Source organism: Cinclus cinclus, chromosome 2 (assembly GCF_963662255.1).
Source record: "Cinclus cinclus chromosome 2, bCinCin1.1, whole genome shotgun sequence".
NCBI classification, from domain to species: Eukaryota; Metazoa; Chordata; class Aves; order Passeriformes; family Cinclidae; genus Cinclus; species Cinclus cinclus.
This window is the reverse complement of record NC_085047.1, coordinates 110,320,123-110,338,964: the sequence shown is the minus strand read 5'-3', so window position 1 is coordinate 110,338,964 and position 18,842 is coordinate 110,320,123. Positions and strand designations below refer to the sequence as shown.

The 18,842-nt window shown below is 39.7% G+C and overlaps 1 protein-coding gene across 2 annotated transcripts in view; it reads right to left on the bottom strand.

Moving 5' to 3' along the window:
- The window catches only part of USP9X (ubiquitin specific peptidase 9 X-linked), a 94,694-nt gene that overhangs the window by 57,108 nt on the left and 18,744 nt on the right, over nt 1–18,842 (bottom strand). For both annotated transcript variants that reach the window (XM_062488120.1, XM_062488119.1), the window contains exons 2-10: nt 13,843–14,096; nt 10,135–10,280; nt 9,751–9,830; nt 5,775–5,887; nt 5,219–5,437; nt 3,900–4,015; nt 3,388–3,639; nt 3,172–3,310; nt 1,487–1,639 (exon numbers count right to left, since the gene is read on the bottom strand). In XM_062488120.1, the coding sequence (XP_062344104.1) occupies nt 1,487–1,639; nt 3,172–3,310; nt 3,388–3,639; nt 3,900–4,015; nt 5,219–5,437; nt 5,775–5,887; nt 9,751–9,830; nt 10,135–10,280; nt 13,843–13,938 (1,314 nt within the window). In that variant the 5' untranslated portion in view covers nt 13,939–14,096. The remainder of the gene's footprint in view (nt 1–1,486; nt 1,640–3,171; nt 3,311–3,387; nt 3,640–3,899; nt 4,016–5,218; nt 5,438–5,774; nt 5,888–9,750; nt 9,831–10,134; nt 10,281–13,842; nt 14,097–18,842) is intronic.

Below are 18,842 nucleotides of genomic sequence, written 5' to 3'. Positions count from 1 at the left end.
TTTTTTCTGGAAGGGTAGAAAGTTTGACTTACACTAGCTCATCCTCATGTCCTATTTCCAAGCACTAGGAGCAAGGTAAACACTTGGAAGCCTTTTTTTTGTTTTTTTTTTCAAATTTCTGATTTTTTCTCCTCTTATTAAAAGTGAGGCTCTAAAACAGTTAAAAGCCTACTAATAGCAAACTAACCTCTCAAAGTTTTTTTTTTTCCCCCACGGGTATCTTGTAGTCTGGAAAGATCTATAGACCACAAGCTGAAAACTAACAGTATGATCCCAGACCTTATATCAAATAATCTGTATATTGCTCTGCTACATGACGAAATTTTCCTAACAGGACTTTGGGATAATAAGAAGAGACCGTATTGAGTTTCAGACTGTGCAGTTACTGCCATGCTGGAATTGAAGCCTAGGCATGATAAAGTTAACTTGCAACACAGATCTCCCCTCACCTGCAGTCCCACGTGTTCTAAATGTAACCTGAAAATAAATCTACTTAAGCCAAACTGTTAGAGTTTCAGAACAGCATGAACACATGTAAACTGTGTTACCAAAATAACCAAACTTTGTATTAGCCCTTGTCAAGGTATAACCCAGTTGGCAACTGAGCACCACAGAGCAGCTCACTCAACTCTCCACCCCACAGTGCCACGGGGGAAGAGTCAGGAGTGTTAAAGTGAGAACTCAAGAGTTGAGATAACATAGTTACTATAGCAGCTACTATGGAGAAATTTAACACTCTCCCTGCCCAAACCAGTACAGCCCTCCCTCCCTATCTTGGAAACTAGAGTTAGCTTTCCCACACTTGAAAGACTAGCCTGAGGACTTATTTGTACAATCAGAGTTTCACTACCTATTATTCATGTTTCTATCCTACTATCTTTAATTTTCTGTATACTCAGTAATTCTCAATGACTTTGTCTCTCCAGCTGCCTACTCTGTGTATTATCCATGCAACCCACAGCTGAGGGAGTCCAGCCTCCCCTATCAGGTAAGTAAATAATTCAACACTGCAAAACTTGAAATTTTTCAAAAACAATTATTGCAACATAAGGAAAAGAATTTGCAGTTAAACAACTTCTAGAACAGTCATTATTTGAAGCCATACTAATCACACCCTGTCCAGGAAAAACTTACACAATTGTGGGGAACTCAGAGACTAGCAACATGTATTTCTTCATGCATTTTAAAATACTAAGCTATCATGTATCATGTCTTTGCTCAATGTTGAAGGTTCCTTAATACTTAAAAGGATCATCTCTGCACCATGTTCTGAACTGCTCCCTCAGGCTTCACATATACATGTACCTGACCCCTTCCACTGGAGACATCTGAGATGACAACTTTAAGCTCAAAGACCCCCAAAACAACATAATTTCATTTTTTCTTCAGTTTTGTCTAACACAGAGCAGAAGCAGCCCAGGTTCTCAACACGGCATACAAGGAGATGCCTCCTGTGCAGCAGCAGACAAGCAGTTGAATTATTTACCTGTGCAGCCCAAATGTTGTCAAGATCCTGCAAAGTGAGAGCTTTCTCTTTGATGACAAACCGGAGAATTTTCTCAAGTTTTTCTACATATTGAGGTTGATGAAGACTATCTCTTAATACAATTGATAAAATGTTGTTCTGCTGGATCCATTCCTGAATATAAAAGGAAAGTAGGGCCATCTCATATTATTCAGGTGCCATCATTGATATTTAAACTACAAAACAAAAATCCAACCTGTTACAGACCTAAAAAGATGCAGCACAACAGGAAGGCTTTTATCTTGAGCTTCCTCTCTCAATTAAAAAAAACCCACCATTTTAAATAATCCAGTATATTACTGGACTATTATTGGAATCCACTGTTATCTTAGGGGGAAATTTTTTTCAGGCATATTAAAATCAGGAACTTAGAGCATAAAAATGTTGAAACCATTTCAAAGCCAATGTGAAGAAGAGTTAACTCTCCTATACAATGAACAAAATTTTTATCTTTCAATTCACAGTCATTAAGTATCAAAACCAAATCATTTAAGACACTTCTAGCTGTAAAGATACACCTACAGCACATCCCATAAAAAGGACTTCAGTAAGGACTGAAATATAAAAAAGATTATTTAAGTACTGCCACTTTTAGGAGTTTTTGAAATGTTTCTAATTGACTCAGAGGCACATATTCAAGGAAATGCAGTTTTCTCAGTGGTGTCACTGACACAGTCAGACCATTTTGTTCCAAGTGAAGCAAAGCAGGATGTGCTCTGAGCACTGAAAGAGAAAACAAACATCCACAGCATTGCAATTTCCACAGTGTCCTTGATTAGACTTCTAATATTCAAGCTGGTCTCATGAAATAATGAAATCTAGATGTTTTCACTTAAAAACACAGGTCTTGTATGAGACACCAAAGTGTAGGAAATGTGTAAAAAAGAGACCTATTTCCTCCTATTGCTTTAAAAAGTCAAAACTGCAGTTATTCCTTCTTGTCAGATATCCTTTTGTAGATTAGAAACCTCACAACAGGTAGCCAGTCAGAAAGATGAGGCAGAACAGAATCACTTAACACAACTAGATTTCACAAAGATTAAGAGAAAATGGTTCTTACTTTAGTTATTTTTATTTTCTCATTTTTGAATGCATGCTATACATGCATTCAAGCAACAGTATTAAAAAATACAAAAATATTGATTAGAAGAAAAATGTGGTATCTAGAATTTTCTGTACCAAAGCATCCAGGTTCTGAAATGTGAGCAGAATCATCACTCAGAACTCCAGTGACAAAAAGCTGAAGCACCAAATCCAGAATATATCCTTATTTAAATGACATTAAATTTCTAGTTCCTGCAGCACTGAAGTTTCAAATGAATCACACTTGTTTTATTTAAAAACCCAGAGAAAACTAAAAACTCTATATAAACCCCACAGTATTCAAGGACTTGTTTTTGAGCCATGTTTTTAGCAGCAGTGAAAAGTACTTCTCAACAGCAGCTTTGACTCAAATACAGCATTTTTCACTGAAAGGCTACTATTAAAGTGTTTTATTACCATCACATGATACCTAATGTTTCTAACACTGTATATGAAAAAAAAACAGTGTGTGCTGGATCCACAATATAGAGCTATTTCTACAGCTGAAGTACAAAGGAGAAACAAAATCTACAAAGTGAACTTCACTGAAAAGGAGCACTTACTGCCATTCTTTCAGCTGTGAGCCACTCTTCCTCTTCAGGATTACCATGTCGATGAGTGTAGTATGACACACTGGATATTACTTTGTTAACTTCATTTAGTGCATTCATTTTACCATTGAAAGAGGAAATTTGTAACAACCTGTGAGAAAAATTTAATGTAAGATGTGTGGAAAAAGCTGTCACCAGTGGCATATTATAATAGGAGTAGTATCTTACCTAAGAATCATTTTTAACCTAAATATTTCTAAATTTTTTACAGTTTCTTCTTGTCCTGGAACTCTTGAAGCTAAGTTCTTTAGAGATTTGATTATCATTGACAGAGCATCATTTTTGGCTTCATTCTTTGCTTCTTTTTTCAGTTCATCATCTGTTAAATTTTCTAAAAACTGTGGAACCATTTCTATAATTGGAAGGAAGTATTTCTTCACTGTATGTAACGTTAAAAATTCAAAACATTGTCCAAATGGCCTAAAAAACAAAGAAAAATAAAAGGAAAGTGTCGTAATCAGCAGTCATGCAGTATTATGATAATAAGATGCAATTAGTTAAAGAAACTCATATCTACTTAGAAGCACATGAAAAGGTGAAGGTAGACACAACCAGCTAAAGAGATGGAGTGAAAAGAAGGGCTTCAATAAAAGTCTAACCTTTCTGCTAACACATTACTATATACTAAGTCCAACTTTTGCAACTGCATAAACCATTATTTAGTAAAAAAAAAAACTTACTTGATGAGAGCTGCAATGATCTGAACATTCAATGCTGATCCACTCATGAATCGATCATGCAAGATCTGAAATCCATTTAATGTGCCAAACTTGTTGATAAGATCTACTAGCCAACCCTGTAATAAAACAAATAGTTATTTTCTGATATTTACCATCTAGAAATGCTTTCAAGTATCTGTTAATAACAATATTTGCTTTAGAAAATCTTTATACAACAGTTTATATATTCAGTTTTAAGGAAATGCTCAGAAACAGGCAACAAGATCTTTTCTGTTATCATGTCAAAGAGCAAATGCTGTATATGAGCTACTCAAAGGCATTTATTAAATATATAGGAATAAAACTGACTATAATTTAGGACTGGCGTTGGCTGCTACATTACTACAGAAAGCCTGACAGTTCTGGTATTTTTTCTTTGCCCTGGATGTGATAATGACACAGACAAAAAGATTAATATTGCAAAGTAACATTCTTCTAAACACATCTAGCAGTGCAAGAGAAGTCCAAGGACACTGGAGGTTTTTATCCTTGGTTGTTACAAGTCAATAGTCAGCAGTTCCACTAAAGAAAAAAAAATTAAAAAACCCCAAAACTTTAAAAATGTGTGTGTGTGTGTATATAGGTATGTATGTATGCATATATATAAAATTCAGTTAACTCCTGAAGTCTTATCAATGCCATTTGGAGATCAGTGCTGAAACTTCAGACTCAAGAACCAGGATGGATTGCTGATCTTCACTTCAGTTAAAAAAATAAAACAACAAAAAAAAATTCCAAGAGACCACAGCTACAAAAACAAACAACAAAAACCCAAAACAAATAAAACACCCAAACCTTCAACATCCCCCAAAACAAAACCAAACCAAAGCCACAGAAAAAAACACACTGACAGCAGTATCTCGTGTCCAATTAAAAACATTTCTTTCACAATTGGAATCTGTGAGGGAGGGAAAATTCCTGCTTTATCACAATCTCCTCTTCAAAATGTGTCACCTACAGAATTTTATGTTAAGTGAGAAGGTAAATCCATCAACTGGCAAATGCAAGCAAGCCAATTAACGCAGTAGGAATGGAATTCCAAGCAGAGTTGTGCCAGCTCACCACAGAAACACGTGACACAGTCTGACTGTGGTGAAGACAGGAAGAGTTAGAAGGGGAAATATACATTAAACCAGGAGTCATAAGCAGCAGAACATCTAAGTGATAGAGAGAATGAAGAGGGCTTTTGTCCCCCACTCTAAAACACTTCTCTACAGCTGCTGTGTCATTAGGTAACACTGCACAGAATAAAATACATGGGTCTGGAAAGGCTCTCATACCTTTGGTGATCGTGGGTCAGGAGGACGGGCATAAAGTTCATCTTCAGCAAGCTGGACTCCTGCAGGAACTGTTTCTGAGGGACGAGTACCATTGTACAGATGGAACTTGCAGTGAGGATTTAAGGCCATGGCAAGAAGTTCAAGAAGGGGAAACCAATCTTGGGACAGCTTGGCCACACAGAGTTCCACTAGTCGATGAGTGTTGTTAATAATACATCTCTGTTAATTAAAAAACAAAAAACAAAAAAAAAAAAAACCCACAAGTAAGAGCGTGGCAGGGGACTGTACAATGTATAAACTTGGAATATACATGCTTCCAGTCCTCCCTAAATCATCACTCATGTTTTATTTCCTTCCAAAACATCAGAAGCAATAAAGTGAAACACTGACAGAAAGATGATTCTCCACTGCCTGTGCAGATCCATGCATTCAAGAGCTTTCTCACCGAGTTTCAAAGATTAGATCCAGTTTTTACAGCCTCCCCCTAATCACAAAGGCAGTCTCCTTCCTTATTTAAATTACCATGCTCTTCAGAAACACAACTTTAAAAACTCACATGAATCTCGAACTTCCAGCCGCTCACTGCCTCGTCTGTAAGGATTTTTGTGAAGGATATTGTTAACCCATCCCGAAAAAATCGCTGGCATGCTTCACTTTTGACATCAAAGCCTATTTAAAGTACGAAAAAACAACAAACTATTAGACATGGAATTTCATTAGTTGTTACATGAACGTTTTAAATGCTGAAAGCAGAGATTTGTTGCACTGGTGTTGATAAGTTCTCAGTAGCTCATACAGGGCTGTGTTTTGATTTAGGCTGGAAACAGTGTTGGTAACACAGGGATGTTTTCTTTACTGCTGAGCAGTGCTTTCAGATCCGAGGCTTTTCTGCTTCTCACACCACCCTGCCAGGAAGTAAGCTGGGTGTGCACAAGGATTTGGGAGGGGATACAGTCAGGACAGGTGAGCATAAGGACCAGAGGGATATCCCAGGCCATATGGTGTTGTGATCAGCCTACAGAGCTGAGGAAGAAAGAAGGGGGAGATGCTAGAAGTGATGTTGTTTGTCTCTCCAAGTCACTGTTACCTGTGATGGAGCCCTGCTGTCCTGGGGATGACTGAACACCTGCCCAGCCATGGGAAGTGGTGCATGAATTCCTTGGTTTGCTTTGCGGGCACACAAGGCTTTTGTTTTACCTGTTAAACTGTCTTTATCTCAACCCATTTTAACTTTTGCCTTTCTGCTTCTCTCCCCCACCCCAGTGGAAGGGCAGTGAGTGAGCAGCTGTGTGGTGCTTAGTTGCTGGCTGGGGTTAAATCACATTTAGGTTTCAAAGGCTTGGTGTTTAAAGTATCAGAATTTATTTTAAACAAGTAAAACCAATGCATATCTTTGATATATATCTACTAGCAAAAGTAACAGTAAGTACAATCTTTATCTTCCATTCTTCTTTATGTTCTCTCTTATCTACTTGCTAACAGCATAACCAGTGAATGAAGAAGGGTAAAAATAATCACTTCAAGGAAATGCTGAAGATACAGCTTCAGTAAGGAACTCAGTAGTGGTCCCACAGAAATGCAGATGAATTATCTTGAGAGAGACAGAGATGGTCTTTAGAGGGTGCTGGAAACAACTCCCATTACTGGGCTGGTATACCTTTTGGATGCACGTGTGCCCATGCACACACAGAATTGTCACTAGAACACTTGTTCTTTCCCATTCTGTGCAATTCAACAAAAACACAGATATGGGATCAAGTCTGAAGGTTTATACTGTGTAGTGAAATCTCATTTCAGTTTAAGTAAGTTATAAATTCCAGAAGTTGCCTTGCATCTTGCTTGCATGTGTTATATTGGAAAGTTCTGGCAGCATGTTAAAAACTGAGTGTAAATGTTAGGAGCAATAAAATCCTTTTGAAAAAAAGAGTGGAGAATATTCTTGCCTATTAAAAAACCAAAACCTTAAACAATATTTTTTATCTTTTAAAATTTATAGTATCTAATTCACCATGACATTTATTTCTGGTGCAAATCTCATTACTGAAAATACTCTGTAAGTATTCCAGATTTATTGTGAAGATAAACATCAGTCTAGCTATTAAATGTCATTTTTCAAATAGGTTTTCTTCTATTAGCAAGCAACTCCAGACCATCTGTTGATAGTATCATAGCTCATTGTTTAACAAAGAATTATAGATCGATGCCCACACATAAAAAGAGAATTTTCCATAAATGGGTGCATCTGCCAGGAATAATGCAAGTCACAGTTTAACAGGATTCACATTACTTTGTCAAATTTGTCCCTTTCACTTGAAGGTGGCAATGCTGACATTCATTTCATATATGTACTTTCAATTAGTTCAGTTATGTCCCTTTCAATTGTAGGTCCTGAAAAGATTTAAAGATGATGCAAATTTCACTCATTTTATAGCCAGGGCCACAAGAAGTAGCTACCCTGCAATCATTCCAGAATGCTCAGGAGCCCTAACCACAGGAAAATGGTGCTTGACAAAAACATGCAGTGGGGTCTTTCTGGTTTTGTTGCTGCATAGTTTAAATAAGATACAGACAGAAATACAGAGTTTATGTAATTCAAAAGCTGGTTATTTTTCAATCTGTCTTTTCAGTTCCTCCTTTTGGAAACAATCTTGTCAGAATATGCAAAACCCCATAGACAGGTAGTGAGGAGTCCAATTTTAGATGTTACTGAGATAATGAGGCAGTTTAATCTTTTAAGAAATATACACAACAGAACCGCTTATACTGCTTCTCTAGATAAACCCCACTCTCAAACAGTGTCTGCCAAGCTCTGAGCTACCAAGACAGCATCAGTTACACCCTATCATATTCCTTGGGACCTGGAAGTTATTTTAAAGGAATCACACTGGCCATCACATAACTTCAAGTAGCAAAAATCCCTCCAAAAATCTAGGATGTAGCTGTAAAGATAACACAGTAAACAACTAAGAGCTTTCCTTGTTTTCTCCTTATCCAATAATCCTTGCGTACACACACAGGAATTCATCTAGAGGGCAGGAGGAAACATAATTAAGTAGCAATACAGAAGTACTTTTTAGAATTGCACACCAACAACTTAATAAAAATCGAAGTGCAGAACTATATGAGTAAGTTTCCACTGTTTTTCACAACTTCAAAAAGAAAAATAAGCTTTTTTTGGGGGAACTTTCAATTAAGCCTGATGCTTTGGGGAAGTACATTGATGTCAGAAGTAGCTAGAAATCTCATCCTGCTCTTATTACTTCACTGCATTGACAGCTTCTAGGTTTTGTTTTCGGGTTTTTTTGTTTTGCTTTGCGTTTTTTTTTGGTTTTTTTTAAAGATGACTTAACAGCTGGCAGAACACACATCTCTCTCATACATCACAAGCAGATAGTTTCTTTTCACTGCACTGCTCCAACAACAGAGACACAAAGGTGGCTGCACTCTCTTGAAAAGCTGGCATTTTTTTCCTTCAGAACAGATGTGATCCCTTGAACATCCTACACTTGCTTGAGGATTTTTGCCAGACTCAGCTACACACAAAGTCACCAATTCTAAGCACAACTACAGCTGATAAATCAAGTGTTGGTAACAGCATGTCATTATCCTGTGCTGGATCACAAGGATGCATCCTAACTTTTGTTTCTTCACAGAGTGCTCCAAAGAGAAAAAGACTTAGCAATCAAGACAACACAGAATATCATGACCACCACAATTAGCTTTCTCATCTTAAAGCTGCCTAAGAATAACATTTATTCATATGGAAATGAAGATGTCCTGGGCCAGCACCTATGTAGTAGAAAGAGCAGGCACTTTGTATGATGCTATATTCGAAACACAAAGAGCTGGTAAACATAGATATCCTAAAAAAATCTGCTGTGACTTTTGTTATTATTCAAACACAAGCAACCTCCCAGGAGAACAGAACTTTCCAGAACACTTGGCAAACCTGTCAATCTTACCAGTACAATTTAATAAACATGCACACACTGTCCTGATATGGAACTCTCTTACTCCCAAGTGAGACACCAGCAAGCACTGGTAGGACCATTAGTCTAAGCCATGCTTAGACTAATAGTTAAAAATGCTAACTTTTCTCTGATATTCTTAAAAGAACATGTATGCCAAATCTGAACAAAAATTTATCGCACAATATTTGAAGGCTAGACTAGAAACTTATTAAAAAATAAAAACAACTTGAATTCTTTGAGTTTTAGCATCTGTTATAAAGACCAAACCCACTAGGTGTGATATCAAAGTGAATACAGAAAACAGGTATGACAGGAATGACAGGATTTTTACATCTCTGAGCTTATTCAACTTCCCTTCTCATGCTAAGGCACCTATTTCTAACTAAATTAATGGCTTTTCAAAGTTCTCATCTGTGAAGATTTTGCACAGCACTCTGACACAATCTTCAGCACCAGGGTTGTAACAGAAATTATTAACAATTTTTAAGCCTTCACCAGGGATTCAAAAGAAGTAAAAAAAACATTGCACACCAGTCCAATAATAAAATCTCTTTCAGTTACCTTTTTTACTTAGGTCAATAGCAGCTTCTAGAAGAACTTCTAATTCCCCCTTTGGCAATACAGGAACAACCCATCGAGGCCTATATTCAAAAACAAACAAACTCAATTTCAATTGTGCTTCTGAAAAAATCAAGAATTCTTGCCCCATCGTAATGCTTTTAAATATAGGCTCAGTAAATAGATTTTTAAATGCCCTGACAAGTATTACACTAACCAACCCAAACAAAAACACATTCTGCTTTAATCTTCTGTCTCTTTACAATTTTACCCAATAAAAAAAAGCTTTTCAAGAAATCCAGTGAAACAAAGATACAAAAATTCTGATTCCACAATGAAGATGATTGCACAAATTATCTACACCTTGTCATAAAAGAGTAAAAATACCTGTTGATCATGTCATCCAACTTTGCCAGGTCTGTGTGTGGAAATGCAGGCTCCTCATCTTCAAGCTGGGGTGGAGCATCAGCTTGGCCCTGCTCATCAGGCGGGGTAGCTGGGGAGTTCTCATTGGAAGAATCAGGTGAAGAAGTCTAAAATTGGGATGGAAAATACTTTAAGTATTACCTGCACTTGTGTTCCACTTGTTTTGGCAGTTTTCTGTCATAATGTACTCCAAAGAATAATCTCAAGTACAGATCAATATGAAAAAAAAGTTATTTCAGATTTATTAACAAAAAACAGAGCACACAATGTGCTACCTTTTTTCTGTCTTTGCAGTTTAAAAATCAAGCTACTTTCCCAGTGAGGAAAGTGGGTTTTTTTTTTTTGGTAACAGCTTCTACTTTCAGCAGATCACTTTTACAGAAGATGAAATAAACACACTGATGGTCCAGTTTTTATAAATCTTGTCCAGAAAAGTTGACTAGTTTAAGGAGAGAGATGTTTTCCTCTGTGCTTTTGTTGAAAACCAATCATAAAAAATACTTTCTTCAAGAGTTTGCTAAAAATGAGTGACTCATTACTATAACCATCTACTAACCAACCTCAAAGAACACGATTGTTACATCCACTTTGATGGGCCACGCAAAACACAATCCATTTTGCCAATGTCACTTATTATTCATACACAGTATGAACTAAGAGCAAGACTTAAGAAGACAAGACCTCAAGAACATCTTTCACCTGCTGTATTAATCTGGTTGGCAGGGAGTGTTATTTTGTTCACAGAAGCCTGTAGGGTGCTGGGTTTTGGATTTGTGACCAAAACAGCACTGGTAACACACCAGTGTTTTGTCTGTTGGTGAACAGTGCTGGCACAGATTCAAGGTATGTTCTTCTCTTTAGTAACTCCTGTCAGAACTCAGACATAGGAGGAGATGCCATGAGGTGGAAGCAGGAAAGGCCACCTGGGATGCTGTCAGGGTAGGAAGAAATGCAGTGAGGAAAGCCAAGGCTCACTTGGAATTAAACCTGGCTAAGGATGTCAAGGGTAACAACAAGGACTTCTTCAAATACATGGGGTAAATGTGGTCCTGTTGCTGCCTCAACCAGGAGACTGCAGAGGAGGTTTGGAGGAAACAAGTTTCCTTTGGTTGATAAGATTGGGTAGAGACCATATAATGAAACTTCATATCCACAGTCCATGGACCCTGATGGGATGCACCCACAAATGCTGAGAGAACTGCTGGAACCATAGTGAGGCAGGAGAGGTGCCTGAGTGCTGGAAGAAAGCAAATATCACCCCAGTCTTCAATAAGGGCAGGATGGAAGAACCAGGGAACTACTGGCCAGTCAGCCTCACTTCAACCCCTGGAAAGGTGACAGAATAGTTCACTCAAGGCCGTCTCTACAACATGGAAGACAATAAGATGATCAGGAGAGGTCAGCATGGATTCACTAAAGGTAAATTGTGCTCAACCACCCTGACTGCTTTCTACAATGAAACAACTACTTGGATGGATGAGGAGAGAGCAGGGGATGTTGTCTGCCTTGACTTCAGCAAGGCTCTGACAACTGTCTCTCACAGCAGCTGCATTCATGAACTCAAGAAGCAAGGCAAAGGTGAGTGGACAGTGAGGTGGACTGAGAACTGGCAGATCCCAGAGGTTGGTAGTCAGTGGCACAGGGTCCAGTTGGAGGCCTGTCACCAGTGGTGGCCCCCAGAGTTCAATACTTGGCCCAGGACTGTTTAACTTATTCATCAATGACCTGGGTGAGGGGCAGATGCCTCCTCAGCAAGTTCTCTGGTGACAAGGCTGGGAGAAGGAGCCAATACCCCAGAGAGCTGTGCAGCCCTTGGGAGGGGATCCACAAGATGAAGAGATGGGCAGAGAACTCCTGAAATCCAGCAAAGGCAAATGCAGGGTCCTGCACTGGGGAAGAACAACCCAGGCACCAGGACGGGCTGGGACTGACCTGCTGGGAAGCAGCTCTGGGGAGAAGGACCTGGGGCTCCTGGTGGACAAAGAGCTGTCCCTGAGCCAGCACCATGTCCCTGTGGCCAAGAAGGCCAATGGGATCCTAGGGTGCATTAAGAAGAACGCTGCCAGCAGGTCAGGGAGGTGATCCTGCCCCTCTGCTCAGCTCTGTGAGGATCACCTGGAACGCTGTGTCCAGTCTGGGACTCGTAAGTACAGGAGAGATGTGGAGTTCCTGGCACAGGTCCAGTAGAGAGTGGCAAAGATGATGAAGGAACTGAAGTATCTCACTGAGGAAGGGCTGAGGGGACTGGGCCTTTTTACCTGGAGATGGCTTAGAGGGAACCTCATCAGTATCTGCAGAATGGTGTCAGGGGATGGATCACATTCCATTTGGTGATGCCCAGCAATAGCACAAGAGGCAACAGGCAAAAAATGAAACACTAGAAGTTCCACCTGAACATGAAGAAGAACTTAACAGTGAGGCTGACTAAGAACTGGAATGGACTGTCTGAGAGGTTATGGAGTCTCCTTCTTTAGAGATATATTGTCTGCTCACAATCCCCAGTAAGGTGGTCTAGGGAACTCAGCTTGAGCAGGGAGCCTGGATTAGATGACCACCAGTTGTCCCTTCAAACCTCACCCATCCTGTGATTCTCACTTTGCCCCCAGCAGTTAGAAGGGCAAGAGGCTGGGGGGGCACACAGCCCAGAAAGCTGACCTGAAATGACCCAAAAGATACTCCATGCCACAGAGCATCACACTTGGCAATAAAACAAAGGGGTTTTTTTTTCCCCAAGGCAGCTGTTGCTTGAGGATTGGTTGGGCATCCATCAGCTGGTAGTGAGCGATGACACTTGCATCACTTATTTCCCCCTACCCCTTCATTTATCCAAGTGCATTTATCTCAGCCCAAACAGTTTCTCACTTTTTCCTTCTAATTCTCTTCCCCATCCCACTGAGGCAGAGGGATTCAGCAACTGTGGAGACTTCCTTGGCAGTTCAGGACCAGCCCACCATACATATCAAAGTACAACTCACTCTCAGGAAGGAGCAATCACTAAACCTCATGGTATTAAAAAATACCATTTTTATACTGAATTAAATTATAAGGTGTGGTTCTTCTCTTAAATAGTTATTGCTTTACATGATATCGTTTAAAAGCATCTTCTTGGCATTTTTTCCCCCAACAAAAAAGAATCATTACACTGTGATGTAATACATGAAAGCTTTTGCTTTTCTTCTGAAAGCAGGGAACATGAGAAGCTGTTCAGGAAGTCAAGTACAATGAACAGAGACCCGGATGCAGCTGTTCTGGAAGGGCTGATACCTGAATAAGCTGCTTTATCCAGAAAGTACTTCTGCAGAACAGAGCAGAAACTGAACTCACAGATGTAGTGTGGTTTTACCAATCTGTGGCAGATTCTACAATGTGGTTCCAAGGAAGCTTCTGGTATTAATCCAAGAAGGCTTCTTATCCAAAACAGGTATGCTTGAAAGAATTATGCCACTACCTGAAAAGGGAGCATTTTTTGCAATGCCATCCTCTTTAACCCTACTTAATTAGCCAATACCACTGCCTTCATCCCTAAAAATATTGTACTTCCAGACACACACAAAAATGTCTAACTTAACAAGAAATCTCCAGAAATACGCAAATTCAAGTAATTCAGAAACACTACTTCTAAATAATAAATTCCTTTATTTTTAGATGAATTGACTGTTAATACCATACCTGATTCTGCTGGAGGGGAGGCTGGGACTGTCCATCAGGAGCCTGGCCCTGGCTATCATTCCCTCCTACTGGAGAGCCACGAGTCGTGGCTGTCATACTCGACACAGGGCAGATCTTTGCAATTTTGTCTGCTTATGTAGTTGAAGTGAGAGAAGAAATTATAGTCCACTTAGTAAAGTTGAAGTACCAGCATATGTTTGCCTTAAAAAGCTCCAACTCAAGAACATGCCATCTTGCAGAGACCATTGCATAATCTGAAGGGGAAGAAAAAAAGACAATATCCTGTATTAACACATACACAGAAACACAATCCACACTTGGAAAAGAACATTACAGAAACAAATACACTTCTACAGAGAATCTTCTATTTTAGACTTAGTATTTCTTTTTATGGAATACAACTGACAAAGCCACATTTGAAATATTTAACATTATTTTAATGCTCTAAGTAAACATTACACTTATAATCACCTTTATACCATTGAGAAGCTGACACACATTCCAAATATGTGGCTGTTTATTCTGCATTCAGAGTAAATGTGTGCAGCTGTTTACTCTCACTCTTTTATGCCTGAATTCCTGTAGTAGATTCTCCATCTGAATTCATGGCGCTGCTCAAGGTCTATGTAGCAACGACCTGATTAAGAGCCTAAAAGGCCAAATTTGTAATCTTTTCCAATACTCTCCTCCTGACACTGTCTAACCGCAGATGTCAGAGGGAGTTAAGAAACTGATTCTACCTCAGATGAGACTAATAGAGACCCTGCAGCCAAACCCCCTTTAGCACATCAGTATTCACCCAGGGAATTTGACCTGTGTGCCCTTTATCCAGCATGTGCCTGTGAAAGCCTGTGTCCACTGGCCTTTCAGCCCCACTAGGAAGCCCATCACATCCCCACCAAGCAGTCTAGCAGATTATATGAAGAAAATTGTGACATCAGATTTGTTGAACTTGTAATTGTATAACAACAATTCCATATTCACTGTGTTGCAACTTCACTGTGTTATATACAGACAAATAGAGTTGCAATTCCACTCTATACCACCAGGCATTGTATAACCACAAAAGATGAAATGTAATTTCCCAGAGCAACTCAGACTTCCAAGCACCACATAAAATAAAAACAGTTCTCAGAAAGTTAAAAAGCCAAGTAAGGTGATAGAAAGAGCTGTATGAGCTTCCAGCAAGAGGCATCTGGCAGTGCTGAGTTCCTGATCCAATCACCAAAACCTCAAGTTAACAACTGGAGTGAAATTTCTGTTTTAACACTGTGCACATTCCTAAGTGTTTTATTATGATGTCTCATCTCAAGTTTCAATGCTGTTATCTTTCTCCAAGACACTTTAAATAAAATCTTTTCTTATACTGTGTAAATTTGCAAGGCATTACATACACTATAAAAACTGACTGAATACCCTCTAACTCCTCTGCCCAGTCTCCAATATTAACAGCACCAAACTTAGAGATCTCTAATAATATCACTAGAATAAATGTTTACTTTTGAATAAAACTGTATTGTTTCAAAACACTCAACTGTAATCCATCTCTCGCTTTCAATAATTCATATTCATAAGGCTTAGTAAGCCTAAGACCAGAACAAATACATTACCAACTCAAAACTTTCTTTAGGAAGAAACTGATTTTTGAAATGCATTTTTTAAAACTAATATATTTGGTATTTAATCTGTGTTTTTTAAAAAATGCCCTCCTGTGTATTTGTCTTCTACTGATGTTTATAAAGATCACTAAGGGAAAAGTACCAGCATGAAGAAGTTTCTTGCCACATATATATACATACACACACACTGCAGTCTACTGCAGTTCAATGCAGTCAGTACTCCTGCACTACCTGATGGAGATTTCAAGGTACTCACATAAACCAGTGAAACCAAACTGCTGCCAGCTCACACTGCACTCTTCTGCAGCCCTAAGCCAACCACCACCACAATAAACCTGTAATCACCACCATTCTTCCTTAACAGGGCTGGGTCGCACAACGGCCACATCAAAAACTTGTGGAGGCAGCAAAGAAGCAGTAAAAGGGTAAACCAGCTCATTTCAGCAGCAATCCTGGTCCAGGCTGGCTTAAATTGCAGGCAGAAGTGTCCACCTGCAGCTGCAGTTCCACAACAGCTGACACCAAGGACAAGCTGCTTGATTTCATCTCTTCCCTATTCTAATGCTTTGGGCTGAATTATCATGAAGTGAGCTGGTTCAGAGTACTAAAGGAAACAACAACAAAACCCTGCCAAATGTACAAAGACTGATTATTTTTCGGTTTCTTTAATTATCTGAAGTGGTACACTGCAAGGCTAGAGAGTACTCACCCCAATGCCAGCCAGGACAAACTGCAGCTCTCCTGTCAGACTGACCAACATTACTGTGAATTTACCCTCAGATTGTGTCTCTCTGCTTAGCTGAAGGATGTGGGCAAAGCATTGTAAATTCCATTCTGCTCAAGGCAAGTAACACAACTTAACCAAGAGATACAAGAAAGCTACTATTGAAATAGCCAATTCACTCAAAATCTTGCTAATTCCTAGAATGAAACATTCTACAAAAATACTATGTATTTTGTAGATGCTAGTAAATACAAAACATTTACATGAAGGAATAATCTATTTTATTCTTCCTCTTATTTAGGGATTGTTTGCTTAAGAGTCTAATAATAATTCTCCATGTAAATTACTTAAATTACATTCCGAGGAAAGTGTATTTCAGGGCTTCCACAGATTTCACTTGTCTTAGCCATGTGCATTAGACAAGGCCAACTTCCTGAGTTCATCACTTTTCCCTCCACATTTGTGTGACGTCCTCAAGACACACAATAGTAACTTCAAGTTATGCAACAGCTAATTAAAAATATTCCATCTCCAGTAAATCATCTGACTGCATCTTGTAGTATCTGCATGTTCTCAATTGCAGGGATATCCTTGCTCAGGTATTTTCCTTTCAATTACAGAATATATAAACATACTCTCATAAATGCAATCATAATCCAATTCATGCAATCTAAACAGCATTAGAAGGCAGTGGTTTACCAGTCCTGTTCTCAGCCACTCGTTTACCATGTATGCTTCAGAGAAAACATCAAACTGCATGCCCACAGAGAACACACCACTGCTTTAATCTCTCTAGAACTAATTAACCATGAAACTCTAAATTTGCATCACCTCTTTAATTCAGACTATTCAATTTCAATTTTTTAGAGTTACAACACACCAAGACACAGTTTGGCTCAGCTGAAGAATAGCCTTTATACCTATCTATAATTAAACGAATATAAACTGATGCAGTGACAGATTGGTTTTAAGTGTACAGACAGCCCATTAGAACAATTCAAACTGCCTGTATCCAGCTGAATTCTAATGGATACTCTATGTTAGTTTTTATATACATCTCATTTTTACTATTTCTGATTTTGGATTCAGCACGCTATCCCAGAATCAACAGAATACGCCGAGTTGGAAGGGCCCCACAAGGATCATCAAGTCCCACTCCTGGCACAGCACAGAACCATCCCCAGGAGTCACACCACATGCCCAAAACTACTGACCGAATGTTTCTGGAGCTCTGTCAGGCTGGTGCTGTGACCACTGCCCTGGGGAGCCTGTGCCAGTGCTCAATGACCCTCTGGAGGAAGAACCTTTTCCTAATACCCAACCTAAACCTCCCCTGACACAGCTCCAGGCCATTCCCTTGGTCCTGTCACTGTCCCCACAGAGCAGAGATCAGTGCCTGTCCCTCCTCTTCCCCTCACAAGGAAGTTGTGGCTGCACTGAGGTCTCCCCTCAGTCTCTTCCAGGCTGAACAGACCTTCCTCTCATGGTTTCCCCTCAAGGCCCTTTGCCAACCTCATGGCCCCTCCCACACTGCTGGGCACCAGCTGAGGGTGAGGCTGCCCCAGCCCAGAGCAGAGCGGGACAATCCCCTGCCTTGCCTGGCTGGCCATGCTGTCCCTGATGTCCTGCAGGACATGGATGTCCCTCCTGGCTCTGCTGACCCACATTCAACTCTCCATTAACCAGGACTCCCAGGCCCCTTTCTGCAGAACTGCCTTCCAGTACCTCATTCCCCAGTCTGTTCATACATCCAGGGTTGCCCTACACCAGGTACAAGCCACATTAAAAGAAATTGCCACCTTTACCCAAAGCTTTGAATGGATGTTTTAGCACAGGAGATGCAGACAGAACCCTGTTAAGTGACAAACTCACTCCTCCACTGCTACTCAAGCAGTGTATGAAGCTTTGAAGACTGAGTCAATAGCTGATACTTGCTTTTGATGCCAACTGAGAAAATTCCTATTTGACATATTTTTCCCATCTCCTTATGTCACCCTGATCCACCACTAAATCATAAGTGAAAGCCAGTTTTTGCTCCAGCTGACTCTTTGGAATTCCAGTAGCCCCAGAAAAGACAACTGTAGGTTTTTGACTCCATATGGTCCCCATTCAGAAGAAACCATCCAGTGCAAGCAGCATTCCAAGAGAGCCCCTGCTTCCCACACAGAGGACACCAGGCACTGTCCTCCAGGAAAAGCCTCTGCTCCCAGGCTCAACCATCCAGTACAGATGCACACCTGAACCTCACCTCAGCTTCCACAGTCTGCAATCTCATGCCTATGTGGCAGAACAGGTTAACTTTGTTTTGGAGAGAACTCAAGCACCTTTTCAAAAGCCAGGCGGAAAAATTCAGATGTGGGTACTTGGATAAGTGGTAGGTAAGAAGCAAATACGTACACAATACTCTGTTACAGGATAACATGTCACAGCAAACACAAAGGATGGCATCTTAGCATGCAATGATAAAGGAACAAACACAATTTTCTAATACAGCTGACTTCTAGAGTGGTCTTCAATTGAGTTTCTCCAAGTCTCCTCTTCAAAAGTAACTGAAATACCCCAATACATACAGCCCTTTTCCCTGAACTGGCTACTTAGAGTCTCAGAAAAAAACAAATGCAAGGTGCCAGATGACAGAGGCAGACTTCAAAATACAT